Genomic DNA, 18,994 nt, shown 5'->3' with positions numbered 1-18,994 from the left:
GTAGCAGAAAGCGCAGGGTGGCAATGGTTATGTAGACATCAACAGCATGCCTGGGAACGGTGCATGGAATCATTCTTTCAAAACAGAGTCGCTATATTGATTAGGAGCCAGGACTGCGTGTGTAGAGCTAACAGGCTGATCAAATCTATTCTGTACACAGCACCCCCGTTATCTGTTCATGGGATTACACCTTGTATTCATTTATTTAAAGTACTGCTATAAAATATCAAGATCATTACATTTTTCTCTGTTCTCTCTCCTAGTCTACTCCTGGACCATCAAGCACAACTCTCTTCTTTATTTTACTACTGCTGTTTTTTCCCCACATTTGTTCTGTTTGTTTTTTTTTTGGGGGGGGGGGGTTCTCTCTGTTTTAAAAAAAAATAAACGTTATACACATACCATTGCTGTTTTGGGGTTCTATGAATTTATATTTTACAGACAACGAAAATAACTGGGTAATAATATATACAGCATATATATAATAAAAACACAAAAGTTCCAAAATATTCTGTTGATTTACCCAGGATAACCCCCAAAAAACTGACACATTAATAGAAGTCCTTTTTGACAATCCCCCCCCCTGACCCCCCACCAGCATTACACAGAAGGGACTGAAAAGTTTAATCCCTTGGCTGACAGTTCTTGACTTTAAACGATAGTCAACATTGTTCTTCAACCCATTTAAAAGCGCAGCATGTTCAGAGCAGCGAAGTGTGTCCTCTCTGCTGTTGATTGTAGGTTGTCTGCTTAATGCACATCACTCCTCCAATTACACAAACCCTAGAGCGCAGCTGGGATTTCTGAAGACACCGTGTCCAAAGGCTGCCAGTGACAGTCCATTAGTGCGTCATACAGCTCCTCGCTTTGCTCCATAAACTGCCGGTTGGCTTCTTCAACATCAATCTGGGGGGTTGGATCTGCAATGCAGGAGGACAGGATCAGCTGGGGAAGTTAGCAGCCCTCTCAAGAGTAAAATGAGATTGTTTGTAAATCTATTAGCGAACAAACTGCTTTGTGTACAACTAACCTTCAAGGGCATCATCATCTACTTCTTCATAGGACTGCAAAAGAAACAGCATGAAAAGTTAACAAATGTATAAGCCTCTAAATAAAACACATTACACATTATTCCAACTGCAGTACTTACATCTAAACCTACAGGCGTGCAACCAAGGTTCAGGATATGCAAAGATTTCAACAGGGGTTGTGTTCCTGTCCCCTGCAACTAGCTGCACTACAGTACCCGTCTTGTGACTAACATCACATGCAGACGCTGCAAGAACCACCGACTGCATGCAATGGTAAATAACCACAGTAATTCATGCATAAGAAACCCAGTGCATAATCCACATCTGAAAACAGAACCAATAATAAATTAATTTGATCACAATGATGACTGTTCTTTCTCCTGTCATGATGTCAGGAGGGTGACATCAGATTTTATATCAGTCCACTGTACAGAACACAGGATTGCAATGTTTGTTTTAGAGCTCAGTGCTGAATGCTGTGGGAGCTGCTACTGAGAAACTGCACAGGTAATGTGCCTGCCCCAGCTGTTTTCTGACATCATCAATTTGGGTCCCAGGAATGATCTGGTCTCCTAGAACACACCTACTTATTTAAACAGTACAGAGCAGATTTATAAATCACCTGCATTTAAAAAAAAAAATTAGCACATTGCTAAAACATACACTAATATTTACAAATAAAGCCCTTTACGCATATGGAAGACTGCAAAACCAGCCATTCAACACTGGCACAAAAGTCTATGGAAGCTGTAATCAGCCTACCTGCATGGCGCTCTGTGTGTACCCATACTGGGGATAGCTGTAGCTGTAGCTCCCTGTGTTCTGATCATAGCCCCAGTTAGCGTAGTAATTCTGGTACTCCTGGTACTCCTGGTACTCCTGGTAATACTGGTTGTATGGTAGTTGGTTGTAGTTGTAGGTTTGGGGATAGCTTGCTACAGGTGGCGCTGGCTTACTCCTGAAAAAAAACATTTAAAAAATAAATTGCACAGAAACATTTAGAAATCAGTCACATGTTCTTTCATAACATCAGCATGTTATCTCGTCATTGAAAAATGGCAAAATGTGTCTGATGCAGTATATGGCAACAGAATACATTGGGGGACAGCCACAAAGCAATTTACTCCAAAGTGTCATTAACATCCATTGAAATTACAAAACCTGAAAAGCAACAACTTGGAAATGAAATTTAAAGATTCTTAGGCGTTCAATAAGTTGTTTATTTATAGTAAATTGGTTGGTAATGTTTTCCCTTTTCTAGGTAGTGTGTCTGTGTCGTAACATGGGAACGCAATCTTTCAGTTTAGAATGAGAAAAGCTGTTGTTCTTTTCCCATATCTAACATGTAAGAGATCATAAGGCTGAGGAAATCCACTTGTCCGACAGTGTTTTTACCATGATGAAAAACCATGTGCAAATATGCATACAGCTTTATATTTACACAGCCTGGCATCACTCTGTGGAAGCCGTTCATTGACCACATGCTGATAGCTGGCAAAAGCAGCTTCAAATATCTGAATCTGCAGTGTGGTACTATACCTACCTATCCCCAATTACCATCCCCATTTACTGTCAGCTGCCCATCATTTGGGGCCTCTGCCTACCAACACACAGAGGGAGAGTGACTTTCTAACCATTCGTTTCTCAAGAGGAATTAAACTCACGCTTTAGTTACAGCCAGACTTAACCGTAACGGCTTTCCTCCGAGCCCCAGTGATCCCTGGCACTCCTTAAGAACCCGTTTCTGTTCATTTTCATCCATAAACTTCACAAAACCGCAGCCTCTGAAAAAGGAGAACCCCAAAAATGTGCACATTAACATGCAGATGCAATTCAAAACAGTCTGTCTCGCACCTCAGAGACTACACAGACTTTTCCTTCATCAATCGTTTACTCTTTCGAATAAAAGTGTTAACAGACTAAAGAAAGGCTTGTTATGATTGGAGTTAGATTAGAGTTAGTATATGGGTCATATCTAAGCCTGTATGGTGTAAACATAAAACACACCTCTGCTTTTATCCTCAGTCAGTTCACTTCTGCTCCTTGTGATATCTCCTTATACACAGACATTCGCCGTTCTATAACCCCTTACACTTATTACTTTCAACAGCGTTATTCCAATCCTTGTGATCAAGTTCAAAGTTACAAAATCACAGCTGAATTCACTTGCTGTGTATTGGACCATCTGTCCGTTAACTCGTAAATGAACACTTTTTGTAACATGTTTCCATAAAAAAAAAAAAACTATTTACATATCAGCACTTTTCATGCATCTCAGGAACTGGGATTCTGAGAGCTCAGGTTTCACTTTACCTGGAGTTGCCCTGCTGGTCCAAAACCACTTTCGCTCCCCGGCAGGACACGTATCGCTTCAGGAAAAATTCATAGAGCATCCCATCATCTACTTCAGGAGTCAGATCACCAACAAACAGGGAATACTCAGGGCTGGAAGGGTGGAGGGGCACAGGGCATTAAGAACTCTAGTTTCTTGCATGGGTGGAATTCCCACTGGCCTGTTGCACATTCTTTATTGTTTTATTGATCGATCAATTGATTGATTCTTAGTTCAGTCCTGTTATGAGTTAAAATTACTACTGCATTTAGATTATTCTAGCCATCTTAACTTTATTATGCACCGTAATTAGTTGCATACAACAATAACAAAATAATTAAAAAACACTCAATTCTAATATGCGCATCTTTACCTGCTATCACCCTGTTTTCCATAAGTGGCCCGGTTTAACTTAAATCTTTTAGGCTGAGGAAAAAAAAAGAAAATATAAATGTTGTGCAAGATAACCCAATAAAGATAAGAAATCTTCCAATGTGCATGTGTGTGGGGGGTGGGGAGGGGTGTAGAGCTTTCAGGTGTGGCACAAGAAGACAATTATACATTTACAGGTGGGCCAGCACTCCACTACTATTACTACAGTGAATACAATACATATTCAGCAGTGATAGTATCCATGTGTATTTATCATTCAAGGACCATTTGGTTTAACCCATTCCCGTATAATAACACCATATATAATGTAAAGGAAGTACCAGACCATTGATTTACACAATGAACAGCTTGACTCCTATCCTATTATTTTGTCTTAGACTGCAGTCAGGTACTTTAACTTACAGGCGTTGCCCCTGGCAGGGGTTTCCCATTGATTTTAAGAAGGCATCGTTCTGCCGTCGCTTCATCTGCAAGCTCTACAAAGCAGTAACCCGCTGCTGACCTGAAAACAACATGACAGAATCATTACCAGCTCAGCGTTTCTAGGACCAGTTTCACAAAGCACTGCTATCTGATTTTTTAAACCTGTTTCAAAAAACATTATTATAATAGCACACAAAAAAGCACTCCTGAGATCTGTTCTCCCTGTGCTATTTAATAGCAGCCTCTTTAGTTTTGGCCACTACAAGATAACTAATTGTAACCAGTGCTGCAGCAGAAACTTTATAAACAATGACAATTCTAACACTGGGCTGTTGGAGATTTAACTGGGTAATAGAAACAGATCCAGGAAGGGTGTGGGCACTTCTAGAACAGGTACCCAGACTCTGATTTGACTGGTACAGTGTACTGCAGTTAGCAGATGCCTACCCAGTCATTTTGTTTCGAATGATTCGGACTCCCTTGACAAGCTCCCCCATGGTGGCGAAGGCACGGGAGACAAACTTCTCATCCATGTACGGCTCAAGCTGCAGAGGAAAAGGAACGAGACCAGTAAACATACGACAGTAAACACTTTAATAAGAGCGGGATTAGCCACACTGTACAGGTGCTGTAACAAGCTCGGGTTTGTCTTATTAAATTCATATCAAAGCCAGGAGTTGAAACCGATTCAGAACCTTATCACGGCTAAATACAGTCAACCCAAAATAATGGGAGATTAGTTTCCAGAGTAAATTTAAGTTACTGTAGAGATTTCCACACGTTATGTATCACAAGCACAGATATACAAAACCACACATTGTATCCAACATACTGCGACGACTACGTCTGCTCTATCTGCATGCGAACCACACGTTTCCCCTTTCATGAAAAACAAATCCAGACTCACATTTCCCATCCACAGGCTACTCATTCTCGAAAGAGTAAATGTCTTCTATGTTTAAATAAACAAATTATTCAAATGCAACAATTGTAAATAGAATTGACATTGCTGCATCTGTCAAACTTTGGTAAAAAAAAAAAAAAAACACACACACTTCCCACGCTGCGCGGGTCTTCCTGTTGGTATCAAACAGTCATATTTTTTTATCAAGAGTGACACCTGCTGCCTCGGAGGGGAACTGAGAATTTCTGACGTGCAGGAGTCTAGGTTATGAAAATAGTTTAAATAAATAAATGTATTAAACATAACTAATAGTTCTTCGCTCAGCCACAGCGCACTGCGTTGCTGCTCGCTCGATAAATAATGTGGCGAGTTTGTTTAATAATTAAAAGCTAACTGACCAGGTCGACCTTTTCAGAATCAGCTCCGCTGTAACCAACAGCAACAGACTGTACACAACAAACATGCGCTTCGGATGAGCATCAAAAAAAACAAACTGACGCGATAAATTAAGGTACTGACCACCACTAACAAACAAATCATTGTTATAATCCAGCTGTGTGGATTTTGACTGTCTAGGGCGGAGGTGAACGCTGGAAATGTTATATTGCACCCAGCGTTGTTGACTTGTACAGCATCAATTTTGCTTTACCATGTTTCACTTTGATTTTTTTTAATCTTGACACTGCATTGCTATGCAATGTCTTTGTTGTGTCTTTAAAGGCTTTTGTATTTTGTTCGTCCGTATTTTAAATTTCGGGAATTTCTGTTGCTATATCAAGTAAATGGACCCTATGTAATTGTAGACATCTTAAAAAGTTTGTGTTGCCCATCCCCTGCCAAAATCTATTATACGGTTGTGTTATACAGTGTAATTAAATTGAGGCGACCGTTGGAAAGATTTCGCCCAAGTTTAGTTATTATTACCCCAGGACAGTAGATTTTCCTTCTACGATTGGCGAGCAGACCCGTTGACGCTCCTGTTTGTTTACAACGCTTGAAGATTCAGCAGTAGGCACAAAACAAATTTAAACAAAGCAAGACAGGTTATGTTCTGGCTACATTACAGGAAACACAAAACAGTCTGATATTTTCAGCTTTTTAGAAATAAATCATACTAAACTTTTTCGTGGCTTTTTTATTTGACAGTATAAAATGAGCTCTCCGCTTTCCTCCCTGGGAAAGTTCAGAAGGACTCCACTGCCAGAATCACAGAATCACAGGTACAGATGTTTACAAGGATGCTCAGGTTATAGTGGACTCTATGGCAGAGGTTATCAAACGTTTCTGTTTGATTTAGAATAGAGATCCCAGACTGAAAACAGAGGAAAAGCCAAATTGATAACAAACAAGAAAAACTGTACTGCAGTAAAAGTAAAAAGGGAATTTTTTGTAATAATGTTTCTTTAAAAGGTGTGATCACCCAAACATTTAAAAGAAAACCTTTTTTCAAAGCTTTAAAAGGAAAGGAAACTCTGAATTTTCAATTTCTGTATTTCATTTTTTCTTCCTTCTTTTCAGGGGGAAGCAAGTCCCCTTTAAACCGAACCCCTACTCAGGTAAGGAGTTTTAAATCTTACCAATATCAGGGATAGAAATAAGGCTGCCATTGCACAACAGTTTGATCCAGTCCTCGTTTTACTATAAGACACACCTGAGCTTGTTACCTGTACACTGTGGCTCATCAAGCTCATATAAAAACCTGGAATGGGTGAAACTGCTATGCAATAGGAGTCTTATTTCCATCCCTACAATATAATCGCATGCATACTCCTACAGAATTGGCCCTTCATTTTTAATGAAGTTCATTGAACATAAACTCCTGAGTTATTTTTGTTTTGAATAAATGCTTTGCTATTCATGAAACTGTGGTAGTCTGTTGCTGGCTGACGGTCTGTTCTGTTCCTGAAATCGCACTTGTGTTCGTCGTCATTTTGTTAAGATGATGAAGTTGCTCTGTTGAATGACATCCTAAGTCCAGGGCTGGCCGCACCTTCTTCTGTGGCTTCTGATGGCTCTTCCACTTCCAGGTCAAAGGCCACACTCCATAAAAGCAGCACCAAGGGTAAGTGCATTGTTTAATAACATTAGTTCCACGGACATTGCATTGTGTACAGCTATAATGGATTTGAAGTGTATTTCTAATGGCAATCGCACTGTGACATCCCCAGGCTCTTCACCCAATGATTTTGAGCTGATGTCTACCATGATGCAGAAACTGACTCAGCTGGAGCAGAGAGCTGTAACCCAAGCCCAGGACATCAAACAAAAGGTATTGTGTTTATTAAATGATTGAATCGCACCAGCCCAGGACTCTTGAGATGAACCGTGCCTGCAAGGATGTCCCAGGAGAACACAGGCATGCTCATTCATGCATGCTGTACACCAAGCATAAACAAACTGCAGAGTTGCAGAGCTGAAAACTGTAACTGCTTTAATGAATCCTTCAACATGCATTTGCTTCTGCAGTATGTCTCACATTCAACAGGCAAGAGAACAGGGACAGGAATAGATGTAAACCTCAAGAGATTGCGGCATTGATCCTTTTTTTTTCATACAACAGGATAAAAAGATTGCCGTCCTTGAAGAAAAGTTAAAGATCCTCCAGAAGTCAAAAGGTAAGGAGACTTTGATAGTGTTTTGGATGAACAAAATACAAAACATTAAGGATAAAGCAGAAAAACACTATATCCTCTTGCAATGCCTTTATGTTCTGTAATGTACATTACAATATCTGGCCGTGTACTTGAGGATATACTGAGTCCGTTGTGTAAACATTTTACAAGTCAATCAAGGTTTTTTAAGAATTGTATCTTCAACAAAAAAATAAATAAAAAAATTTGTATCTCTGTCTTTTTCCATATTGGTGTAGTTTGCATTTAAAAGTGTCAATCCTTTTTCTTTATTTGTTTTTAGTTTTTCTCTTAAAGTTATAAAGCACCTACAGCAAAACTAGTTGGCAAATTTTCTGTTTTTGAACAACTACAGGAAAAAAAAAAACTTTGAAATGTATTGAAACTTTGAAACTACACCAATACAGAAAAAGACCTAATTTAAGAGCTACTAATAATGTCTTTTTCAAGGTGATTAGCAAAGTAACACATTCATCTGTCCCGATTGAGGGAAATGTCTATGGGACGTACTGACTTTAGTTCTCACTAGAGGGGACCTCCACAGAGCCGAGCAAGACTGAGGAGCTTGAGAGGACATGTCTTCAGCTACAGAACCAGGTGTGGGAGATGGAGGTGAGGCTGGATCTGGGCTAACTCTGTGAAACTAGAAAGTCGAGTGCTGATTCCTTCTTCATTTTTTGATTCCTTACCCCTTTTTATGATGGTTTCTTAAGAGCGACTCTTGAACAGATCAAAGCATCTTAACCCAGAAACTCAGAAAATAAAGTTTTTTAAAAAACGCACACTTACAGAGTAATTGCAGTAAGACCATGTCATAAGGATTGAAAACTTCCTAAAAAGGCTGCAGTAAAAAAAAAAAAAAAAGTAGCTTGAAGCTACTGCTGCGCACCCGACTGGTTTCTGTTTTTAACAGCAATTTTTGAACGACTACGGGATGGTTTGGATCGGAGACAAAAGGGAGCGCCGTGATGTTTACCCACAGGAAGAGGACGAGCGCAGAGAGAAAGCACATAGCAGCAGCCAGCACCTGTGGCAGCCAGGTAAGCTGCTTCTCTCTAAAAGTTAAACTGCTGTTGCTGTTTTATCTATTAAAGCTCATGCCCCTAAACATATCATTAATCTCAGTGTCTGTTTAGCATTCTTAGAAAGCAGATCCTTGCTAACCCTCAATCAAACTATGTAAAAAAGATGTTTTTGAATCATATACTGTAGATACTAGACTGGTGATAATGTCATGGGTGCAAAATAGGTCATGTTCTTCAAAAAAGTACAATAGTGGGTCACTGTAACTAATGTTAACGTTTGGGAATGCTTGTAGTAATAGGCCAGCATAGTCAAAAACAGATACAGTATGGTAGTAAATGCATAGAAAAATGTTCAGATTTACAGCACTATGCTAAACATTTATAGTGGTGCTGGGAACAAAATGTTTTAGGTCTCCTAATGGTGTATTCTGTAATTATGTACACAGGAGAACAATAGCATGTGTGAATATGTATGACACTCTGTTATATATATTTACTTATGTAAATCAAAATGACTGTGTATATATCTTAGAATATTTTTCTAGTTTATGTCCATATAAAACATTTGAATGGATTTATTAAATAATTATTTTTTGTACCTAATAATGAATTGGTCATTTAGACTAGGGGATGAACTGTGCATCACGACTGATGCTGCTGAGTCACTTTGGTTTTACGGAACCTCCTGGTATCAAGCCCTTTTCTTTAACCACTGGACCACCAAACCTCCTATATGAACTGAATACTGGCAATGTGAATGAAAGAATCTGAAAGCTAGCGTGCCACCTCCTTGCAGGGCGCTCAGTAGTGAAGGATTTCCGCATGGATTTCAACCTGGTCCAGAAGAACATCAGAGACCTGAACGTGCTGGCTGGGGAAGGGGAGGCGCACGTCAAGCACACTGTGGGAGGAGCCAGGCTGGAGCGCCACGCCCCCATCCCGCTCACCCTCTTCCAGAACGGGATCCTGATGTTTAACGGTCCGTTTCGCTCTTACGAGGAACCCACCACACAGGTAACAGGAAGAGTGAAGATTCAGCCCTTCAGTAAATTGAGGTTAAAGAGGGACACTCCTGCTGCAGGTCTGTCCAAAATGTTTAACTGAAGCTATCAGTCTTAATCCAGTTTCCTAAAGTAGGTCATTACATACGCCCATTCAAATATCTCAAAGTTTCTTCACACTTACATTAGTAATGTTAACTGGTGTAGGCCTGTATTTGAAAACCATGTAGTAACTATGAAAGAGGTTCTGCTTTCTCATTTCAGCAATGTATGCAGGATATAATGGATGGGTACTTCCCCACTGAACTGCAAAACAGATTCCCTGATGGGGTTCCCTTCCAGGTATGTCCTGTCAGGTATGAGTTTTGTGGATAGAAACAGCAGCCCCTCGCACCAGGGTCCCCCCCTTACAAATAGAAGACCCTGGCACGCCACCCTTATAAACTGACTGCTGTTAAAGGCTTGAAGGTCCCATGCTGTGAAACTTTTAAACAGGTCTCCTCGTATTTTTGGTGTTCTTATTAAAGATATGGAGCTTTTAATAATACAGTACACATATATTAAGTCATTGAAAACAATACCAGTCTTAGAGTTGTGCTACAGATGCTTTGGCCTCATGAACTGCCTCCTCTCTCTTTTTGTAACTGTGGGGCTCTGCTGTGCTCCTGGGTTTCACAGCTGTCTGATAAACGCGATGTGGTTTTCCGAGAGAGGCAGCGGTGGGGTGAGTTCCCTGGTGCAGGGCAGGCTGTGGGCAGCAGAACCGGGCCAGCTTCTGACCCAGCTTCACAACCTGTGCAGGAGACCAGCCACCTACCAGGTGAGGCACACCACAGACCGCACCTTCATTCACATTCATACCAGGGGCGTGCAAAAACTCTTGCTCCGAACTGCCTTTCAGAAGTATTTATTGACAGGTATTCAATAAATCATTCATTGACGTGTTGATTTCAAAAAGCTGTCCTCCCTCACGTTTACAATTGAGTAGCAATCAATGGCAGTTAACTTTCGCATTAAGTGTTTTAAAAGCCGATTGGAAGAATATTTCCCTCGCTGACTTTTGTACTGCTATACTGGCCTACCAAAGCTATAAACTGACAATGAAAATGTCAGATGAGAGGAAAATATTATTTTTCAATAAATAGCGAGTCACGAAATGGTGTCATTGCTTTTTATCTTCCAGGTCACAGGCTGTCTGTGGGTCAGTTTTTAAATAAACTTCCCAAGACTGTGATAAAGGAAGGAAAGGTGATCGACATCCGAGGGACCATCGAGCAAAACCTCCAGGTAAGCAAGAGAGCAGAATGTGAAACACGACAGCACTCTGTCTGAGTCACAGATGCTCAAAGAAATAACCCAAGGCTGGTTTCCCAGACCCTCAGGCAATGCTGTCCAATTCTAGTGCTAGTGTATGAATGAACCTGTACTTCTTCAGCTATGTGGGCTGCTAGTGAATCAGTCTGCTGTTTTATGAGGGCAGTCTGGTAAACGGTGCGCAGTATATTCATTGCATAATCTCACTGTCCACTTCAGGCAAATGCAGTAGTTATTTTATCGACTAGATACTGCAAATGTTACAGCGCTATCGGCACAGCAGCCTGTGTGTGTCCACTTTGCTAGCCTGCTCTGTGTATTTATGTATTCTCCCACCAGTCTGTTTTCTCATTCAGTTCCATGGTCTGTCAGTCGGTTCACTGTAGAGCTCCTGCATTAGCTGTTATGTGTCTGTTCCAATGCTGTGTTCTTTTCCCTTTGGTTGGACAGGGTTCATCTTCCTCTCAGAGTCCCAGTGTGATCCTGATAGAAACCCCCTCTCTTGTGGCATTGAAAGAGAGGTACCGTACGTCACTTCTGACACACAGTTCTTCTGTATTACCAACATGTTGTAAACCCATATGTTACTGTCCCTGTGTTTGTTCTGTATAGTGCAATATTGTTCAGGTTCTGACTGGACTGTATGGATTCTCCTGAGCTACAGGCTAGAAGCGGATGAGAAGAGCAGACCTGCCACTGCCAAGGACGTCTCCACGCTGCGGGTGAAATCAGAAGATGGGGAGCAGACTTTCATTCTGAAGATGCACTTCTCAGAAACGATAGGGCAGCTCCGTGCCTACCTGAACCAGCACAGGTGAGTATTTACAGGTAAAGCAGTGCAATTCAACAGAAACAGCCCAAAGGGTGATCGGCTATGCATCTTGTCCCAAACCTGCCTGTTGCTTTAAGGACATACAGTATAGCTACAAATACAAATAAAGCAAATCCTCTTTTTTTATGATGATGTTTGCAATCATACCGTATTTCATTCGTAGCACCTAGATAAGAATCTTGATTATTTTTGGTCAATCCTGACGCCCCAGTTTGTTAGTTAGCTTTACCCTTTGTTTGTGGTGTATTCTGCAGGTGGTAAGGACCGTCATATCTGCCTTTCCTGTTTGCATAGACTAAAATAACACAACCTCCTTAAACTGTGACCACAGGAGGGAGCCAGAGATGTATTTGCTTGAAGCAGCATGTGCCAGCCCTAGTGATCATTTCATTTATTTAGCAGACGGAATGACCCAATTACAGTTACTTCATTATGAAGTGTTGCTGATTTAACTGTTGTGTTCCATTGCAGGGGGGAAGAGCAGCACCTCTATGACATCGTCAGCTCTTTCCCTCAGCAGAGGTACAGTGACGACTCAAAGACTCTGAGGGAGTGTGGTCTGGTACCCAACGCTACCCTCCTCCTGAGAAACAGGAATCCGTCGTAGGAGAGGTCACGTGACAGTCTGTGGAGCTGTAACTCTGAAACTCGGCTGGGTGTGATAGGCAACAAGACAGCACCTCAATTAGAGGAAAAAAATGCCATCTTAATTTTACTTAAATGAGAAGAAGACAGCTTGGGAGAGCTTGCATGATATCACTTGTTTTTTTTTAGTTCTATATAAACACACACAATATATTGTAAAGGGCAAAGTGAATGCAAAACAGCATTTATTTGAAAAAAGATTCCCAATGTTACTTTTTGAAAGTTAACTACAATATGTCTTTAATGAACTCCTATTTTTATGAAAACCAGAATCATTTTTAGCTGCAAACTAATATAATTCAGTGTATCTTAAGCACCTCCAGGTTATTTCACTCATTCACTTATTAATTCCAATAAAAAAAACATCTTTCTTACTGCTTTTGTCTTGGTGCTAATTTGAAAGGTTCCATGCAGGTACTGCCAAATGTTAAAGGGCAGTCTTACATTCGTATGAATATTCTTCATACTGTACATGCAAGGCAGTTGGCCTTTAAAGTAAGTGTACTGTGAACATGTAAGGTCTTGATGTGTGGGTGTGAGTCTGTAATAGCTTTCATGACACATTCCACTTGATCCTCTGGACTGAAAAAGGCACAGATCCTGGATAAGCTGCTTCAGTTGAATGAGATTTTCCCAGAGACCTAATGTACTTCAACCCTTCTGGAAATCCACAAAGTGTAAAACTGGTGGAGATTAAAATGAAACACAAGCAATAAGGGTTTAGAGAATCATAACATGTACTTTCTTTTGTGTGTGTGTGTGTGTAGAAGCTTTTATATACTATTTAAAAGCAATGTTTAGCTAGAAAGACACATTGTTTTAAAAAAAAACAACATATATATATATATGGAAATGGACAGGATGTGTTGAAACACTAAGAGGTGGCCACAGTCAGGATTAACCACAGGATCAGTACTTCTCTCTACAAGACCTCATACACCATCTCCATTCCGCTGTGGAATTTTACAACTCAGTCTTCCAAAGCAAGTCATAACAATTATAATTACCAAGTGCTACTCCACCCAGATTGCACCACCACTCCAGGATTTGCATTCTGAGGGGTCTGTCAAGGAGAAGCCCTGTTAAATCTGCAGGATCTCAATTTGAAATAACAATACTTCTGAAACGTTTAGCACCAGGCTTTTCTTGTGCAACAGCGTTTGCATGTTGATGCGTGTAAAGTACACACGTCTTGCATAAGAACTCAAAGGATTTACACCATACACAACGCAGTTACCCAATTTATACTTTATTTCATTTGCAGCACATGGTTATTATCTTCTTGGAAGACAATAATATTTCGATTTTTTTTTTTTCTTGGCCCAAAAAAAAAATGCATTGGTCCAAAAGGCAAAGCAAGAGCTAAAAGGAAGAATGTGATCCATAATGGAATGCTTGAGTCAAATAATCTGTTACACAAAACCATGGAAAACGAAATAGCAGGGAATGCAATAGAACGATGCCCAGAAACAACGTTTACCCGTCAAGGCTGGATTACTAGAATAGAGGCGAGGGGGGAGGAGGTGCAGCAACAGCAGCGAGACCACTAGACTCAGATTCTGCACTGACGCCGATATACTGCATTGCCAAGTCAATCTATCCGTGTTTGATGTCAAGTGAACGCGGCGCTTGTGGAGAGTTGGAAGTCTGTATTACTGTGTTGAACTGTGAGGGTTGGCACTCAGGAGGATGAACAGTAGGGGAGGGGGGTTAAGTTACCTTTATTGGTATAGACCACTAAAAAATCCAAGATCAAATAAACTGTACTCAGCCCTCAAATCACACTGTAGCTCCTAACAAGTTCAATTTAAGGTGGTTATCTTTAAGATGCACAAGGTACAAGAATTGTATTTACTTGATCTCTCCTTTAACAGGTAAACCCAGTGATGCTATTACACAAACAACTGCTTAAGAGGTCTTTTGATCTGATTAGTGAACAGACCGCATCGATGAAGTGTAAACCTTTGCATGCACAGTATTACTGCAGATTACTGTGAAAGTGTTTTATGAATAACCTCCATTTAAAGTAAGACTTAGGTTTGGAATGTGAATAACACTATTGATATTTCTTGGCACTCATTAAATACCACTGAATTATCTCCAAAAGGTATTTTTTTTTATAAACTGTGTTCCAAGTAATACTGCATTTCCTGAAAATACAGTGAAGAGATTTCTCTCCAAGCAACGAGACTGAAGCAGTGCACCACTGTTAATACTAGTCCATACTGGGTTATGCAGAGGCTGCACACTGTAATGAACCATTGAAGACAATACCTGTAGTTGAATTGCCTACACTGCTGTAGAAAATGCCATGTCTACAGCAGCTGGACCTGGTCTTGTTTTTCACTTTTCACTAACCATATATGCCAGACTGCATTCAATTTAACTGTCTTTATGGGACGGGAGCACAATACTTAATATTGTGACGTACTTTTCTTTACAATAAGTAAATATTTCACTAAAATATGACCCGCAAAAAAAAAAAAAAAAAAGCTGTAAATCTTACCCTAGAAGTGATCCAGTGCTACTGGACTAAGCAAATGGTTTCCTGCTGGTGCCCCTTCACCCCCACCCAAAAAAGGGGTTCTTGTGCTCTACTTCATTGATGCCTATTCTTTAAGACAATTATTAGCAGTATTTAAGTTTTGTAACAGGAGGAATAGAAAGGGTTCCCGGCCATTACTTTGATATCAGCGTGTGTGTGTGTGTGTGTGTGTGTGTGTGTGTGTGTGTGTGTGTGTGTGTGTGTGTGTGTGTATTAAGGTTAATTAGCGAGGACGTGCTTGTTTTTGGCATTCGGTACAGCATTGAAATAGTGATGCTGGGGCTGAGCCCAGGGCCTGCGCAGGGCTGCAGAGGGGAGGAGCTCCCAGGCAGAAGGGAGGAGCTCCCAGGCAGAGGGGAGGAGCTCCCAGGCAGAGGGGAGGAGCTCCCAGGCGCTGCTCGGCTCAAGCGAGTTTCAGGAACTTTTCCACGGCGTCATCTTCTACCGCCTCTGCAAACATCTTGTAGTCCTGGAAGAGAACACAGGTCATGAAGCAACAGGACCTTAACTCACACATACACGATATACAGGTTATACTAAACATCTTGTTTTTATTTTGTAGCATGATGTATGACTTACAGAGTTCATACTCTCCCTATCACATTAAATGATCATTTGATCTTATTATGCATCATACAAAGAAACCCCTAAGGACTAACAGCCCATACTGGTTTATACTGGGAGAGACAGGAGCGTCTCTGTGTTGAACTCACTCCACAGTACTGGTCCCCGTTGAACATCAGGGGGGGCACGGCAGTGGGGTTCCCTGCCTTGGCCCTCATTTCCTCCCGCAGAGAGCTGTCCTGGGAGATATCGATGAGCTCGAACTGAATGCTCTTACTCTCCAGGATCCGCATCACCTCCGCCTGCTGGGACTTCACCTGGAACAGGGAAGGAGGGAGCCCGAGTCAGGGTTACTGTGCTGGAGAAGCAGCACACCAAGGAGCTCAGGACTCATTCAACTGTGGAGTTATTACTGGTCTAAATGTTTGTCACTGAATTTGCTTGTTTATTTACCACTATCGAGTGTTTTCTTTGGTTCTGGGTGACAGATGTGTAAGATATGATTGGTACGATGTGACAGATGTGTAAGATATGATTGGCAAGACATTAAGGCCAATATTAGAGTCAGTAGCTTCAAAATATATCCCCTCACCCCCAACCCCCTTTTAACTTTTCATGATGTTTCCAATCATTTTGAGTGGTTCTTGTAGCAATTGCTCAAATATTGGGTTTTTGGTTCGTTTTGATTTAGTAGTTTTACCCGGGTTCAAAAGCTGCTCTTTGGATTAGTTACCTGCCATAAACATCTATAGAGCAGGATAGGTCAGCAACAGTGTCTTTATATTAGTTTGTGTCAGCAACATCTAGTGCAAAACTTTGTATTGCCAGCAATACAAAAAAAACTTGATCAAAATAAACTGATCACTAGATGGCGCTGGCTATTACTTCTATCGTTTAAAAAAGTTACAGAAATGTAATTTGAAGCTGCTCTATAAAATTAAAGGTGCTTCAATATCCAAGACCGCATGCATTGCAGAAGTTTTCCAGAGAACAGTGTTCACCACACATTGGGGCCATTCTGGAGAACAGACTTGCTGGAGAACAGATTTCTACCTTCAGCTTCCCTGAAGGAATCAGAGGCTGGAATCACACAGGTGCGGTCACAAGTTACACATCCAATTCAGATCTGCACAGAGAGCTGTCACTGGTGCACACAGATCTGCACAGAGAGCTGTCACTGGTGCACACAGATCTGCACAGACAGCTGTCACTGGTGCACACAGATCTGCACAGACAGCTGTCACTGGTGCACACAGATCTGCACACAGATCTGCACAGAGAGCTGTCACTGGTGCACACAGATCTGCACAGAGAGTTGTCACTGGTGCACACAGATCTGCACAGAGAGCTGTCACTGGTGCACACAGATCTGCACAGAGAGCTGTCACTGGTGCACACAGATCTGCACAGAGAGCTGTCACTGGTGCACATTGATCTGCACAGAGAGCTGTCACTGGTGCACACAGATCTGCACAGAGAGCTGTCACTGGTGCACATTGATCTGCACAGAGAGCAGGGACCAAACGCTTGTTCTTCAAACGGTTTCTTCTTAAAATACATTTGAGAGTGACTCATCACCAGGAGGAAACTGACAATTTGGAGGATTCAACCCATCAGTACATTTTAAACCCTGACTCGTGCACCTCATCCTTTTTTTTAAACTTGTGTAAAAACATTCAGTCACAAATGAACTTTTAAAATGCAGTCTGTATAGGGCCTAGTAAAAGGGGAACCTGCTGGATTATCAGCACAATCAATCCCATGTGTGTTCCGGGACCACACCTCAGCACTGCAAACATTGAAAACAAACAATGGATATTTGGACACACACACCCAGGGCTTGTTCACTAAACATTTACAGTACTCGGCACTTTGTTGTACAATTAAAACACATATAAAAGCAAGCAGTATGTGTGTACAGCCGTTTACATTCACATTATTTTGTAGGTATGCTATTGTTCATTGGCGTGTTGGGCTGGGAAACAGTTTCAGTACCTCTGGGAATACACACTAGAAAAACAGTCAAAAAAGTAGGCTATATATGGTTTCATATGCCATAAAATATCCCTCCATTTATTACAACTGTCACATTTTATAGGCTATATTGATAAATAACAAATTCCCCGCCAATGACCGAAAATCAATTTCCAACTGCACTCTTTTAAAAGAATATTTTATATTATATATATATATATATATATATATATATATATATATATATATATATATATATATATAGTTGAAGTGATAGACATATCCACAAGAAACCGAACGACCAGGCAATGGCACTTTAAAGGCGATATATTTTAACACATTTTACTAGACAATTAAGTTTTCTACGAAACAAAACAAAATGTATATTTATTTATTCTGGTCAAAGCAGCGTGCTAGCACAAAATGTTACCATAATATTAACTATTAGAAACAAACATCTGGACCAAAGTTGGCCGTAAACGTTATTTTACATGGGAGTGCCGGGTTATTTGTCGACTCGTAAGTAGGGTGGATAAACCACCCTAAAACATAATAAATACATTTTTTTAAAACTAATGGGTTGCACATTATTATTATTATTATTATTATTATTATTATTATTATTATTATTAATAATAATAATAATAATAATAATAATAATAATAATAATGAAAAAGGGGTGGGGTTAATAATTATTTTACCAAGCAAATGACTTGCAAGTTATTTAAATTTAATTCTAAATAGGTTGTTGTGTTTCAGGAAAGACGCGTTCGTATTTAATGCTTATTTCACCACATGCTGCACAGCGGCATCACCAGTTCACCAGCTACACACAAATTGGAACAATCGACTTCCGCCTTTTCAGAAGCTGCATTCGTGCAATCATTGCCAGTCCTGTGTAAAACTCATTATTGCATTACAAATGCTAAACTATCACACCGACACGTTAACACACCTGCATACCCACGGCTACACTTAATACAAAAACAACACCCCTGTAGTAATCTGTGCTTGGAGAGCGTCTTGTCATATAATGGAGCTGGGTGTGTCTTCTTAGTAATATAACAATAGTTTCCTTTGTGGAATGGAAAGAATGTGTTTGTTTTACAAGTGGTGTGCATTTAAAAAGGCTTCTATTTCAAGCCCTGGAATAACTAACGACTTACCTCTCTGGATGCGGTAACGGTGGTGTAATAGATTTTAACGGTCATTGCTGCAGACGACAAGTTCCCTTTGTGTTTACTGCTGTAATGAAGCAGCGTCCCCTCCTGCCAATACTCACTACTCTTTCTCCTCCTCCGCAAATACAGACCACCATGTGATTTAAAGAGGCCAATAATGCCGCTTTGTAGCGGGCCGGTCTTAAAGTCACAGGCCGACT

General features: G+C 40.6%; 3 protein-coding genes across 4 annotated transcripts; 1 reads left to right on the top strand and 2 right to left on the bottom strand.

The window, feature by feature from the left end:
* Positions 1-12: 12 nt before the first annotated feature.
* LOC117413090 (tRNA selenocysteine 1-associated protein 1-like) lies at positions 13-5,358 on the bottom strand. 2 transcript variants are annotated; one of them, XM_058997566.1, is made up of 9 exons: positions 5,235-5,358; positions 4,627-4,724; positions 4,159-4,258; positions 3,737-3,789; positions 3,345-3,476; positions 2,696-2,815; positions 1,794-1,989; positions 1,031-1,064; positions 13-920 (listed from the first exon to the last, which is right to left on the bottom strand). In XM_058997566.1, the coding sequence occupies exons 2-9, from the start codon at positions 4,710-4,712 to the stop codon at positions 784-786; spliced, it is 858 nt and encodes a 285-aa protein (XP_058853549.1). In that variant the 5' UTR covers positions 4,713-4,724; positions 5,235-5,358; the 3' UTR covers positions 13-783. The 2 variants fall into 2 exon arrangements, with proteins under 2 accessions (XP_058853549.1, XP_033877723.1); XM_034021832.3 differs by lacking the exon at positions 5,235-5,358 and adding an exon at positions 5,087-5,227.
* LOC117412934 (UBX domain-containing protein 11-like) lies at positions 5,331-12,879 on the top strand. Its single transcript, XM_034021576.3, has 15 exons — positions 5,331-5,594; positions 6,230-6,303; positions 6,602-6,639; positions 7,023-7,145; positions 7,252-7,352; positions 7,644-7,698; positions 8,243-8,325; positions 8,627-8,753; positions 9,535-9,752; positions 10,004-10,081; positions 10,418-10,559; positions 10,923-11,026; positions 11,504-11,574; positions 11,718-11,867; positions 12,357-12,879. Exons 2-15 carry the CDS (start codon positions 6,236-6,238, stop codon positions 12,490-12,492), a joined length of 1,494 nt encoding a protein of 497 aa, XP_033877467.1. The 5' UTR covers positions 5,331-5,594; positions 6,230-6,235; the 3' UTR covers positions 12,493-12,879.
* Positions 12,880-13,763: 884 nt separating this feature from the next.
* LOC117412935 (SH3 domain-binding glutamic acid-rich-like protein 3) lies at positions 13,764-18,936 on the bottom strand. The gene is made up of 3 exons (XM_034021577.3): positions 18,780-18,936; positions 15,789-15,956; positions 13,764-15,544 (listed from the first exon to the last, which is right to left on the bottom strand). Exons 1-3 carry the CDS (start codon positions 18,822-18,824, stop codon positions 15,479-15,481), a joined length of 279 nt encoding a protein of 92 aa, XP_033877468.1. The 5' UTR covers positions 18,825-18,936; the 3' UTR covers positions 13,764-15,478.
* Between the last annotated feature and the right edge of the window lie 58 nt (positions 18,937-18,994).

This window comes from Acipenser ruthenus, chromosome 23 (genome assembly GCF_902713425.1).
Source record: "Acipenser ruthenus chromosome 23, fAciRut3.2 maternal haplotype, whole genome shotgun sequence".
NCBI lineage: Eukaryota > Metazoa > Chordata > Actinopteri > Acipenseriformes > Acipenseridae > Acipenser > Acipenser ruthenus.
This window is presented reverse-complemented; position numbering and strand designations above follow the sequence as displayed.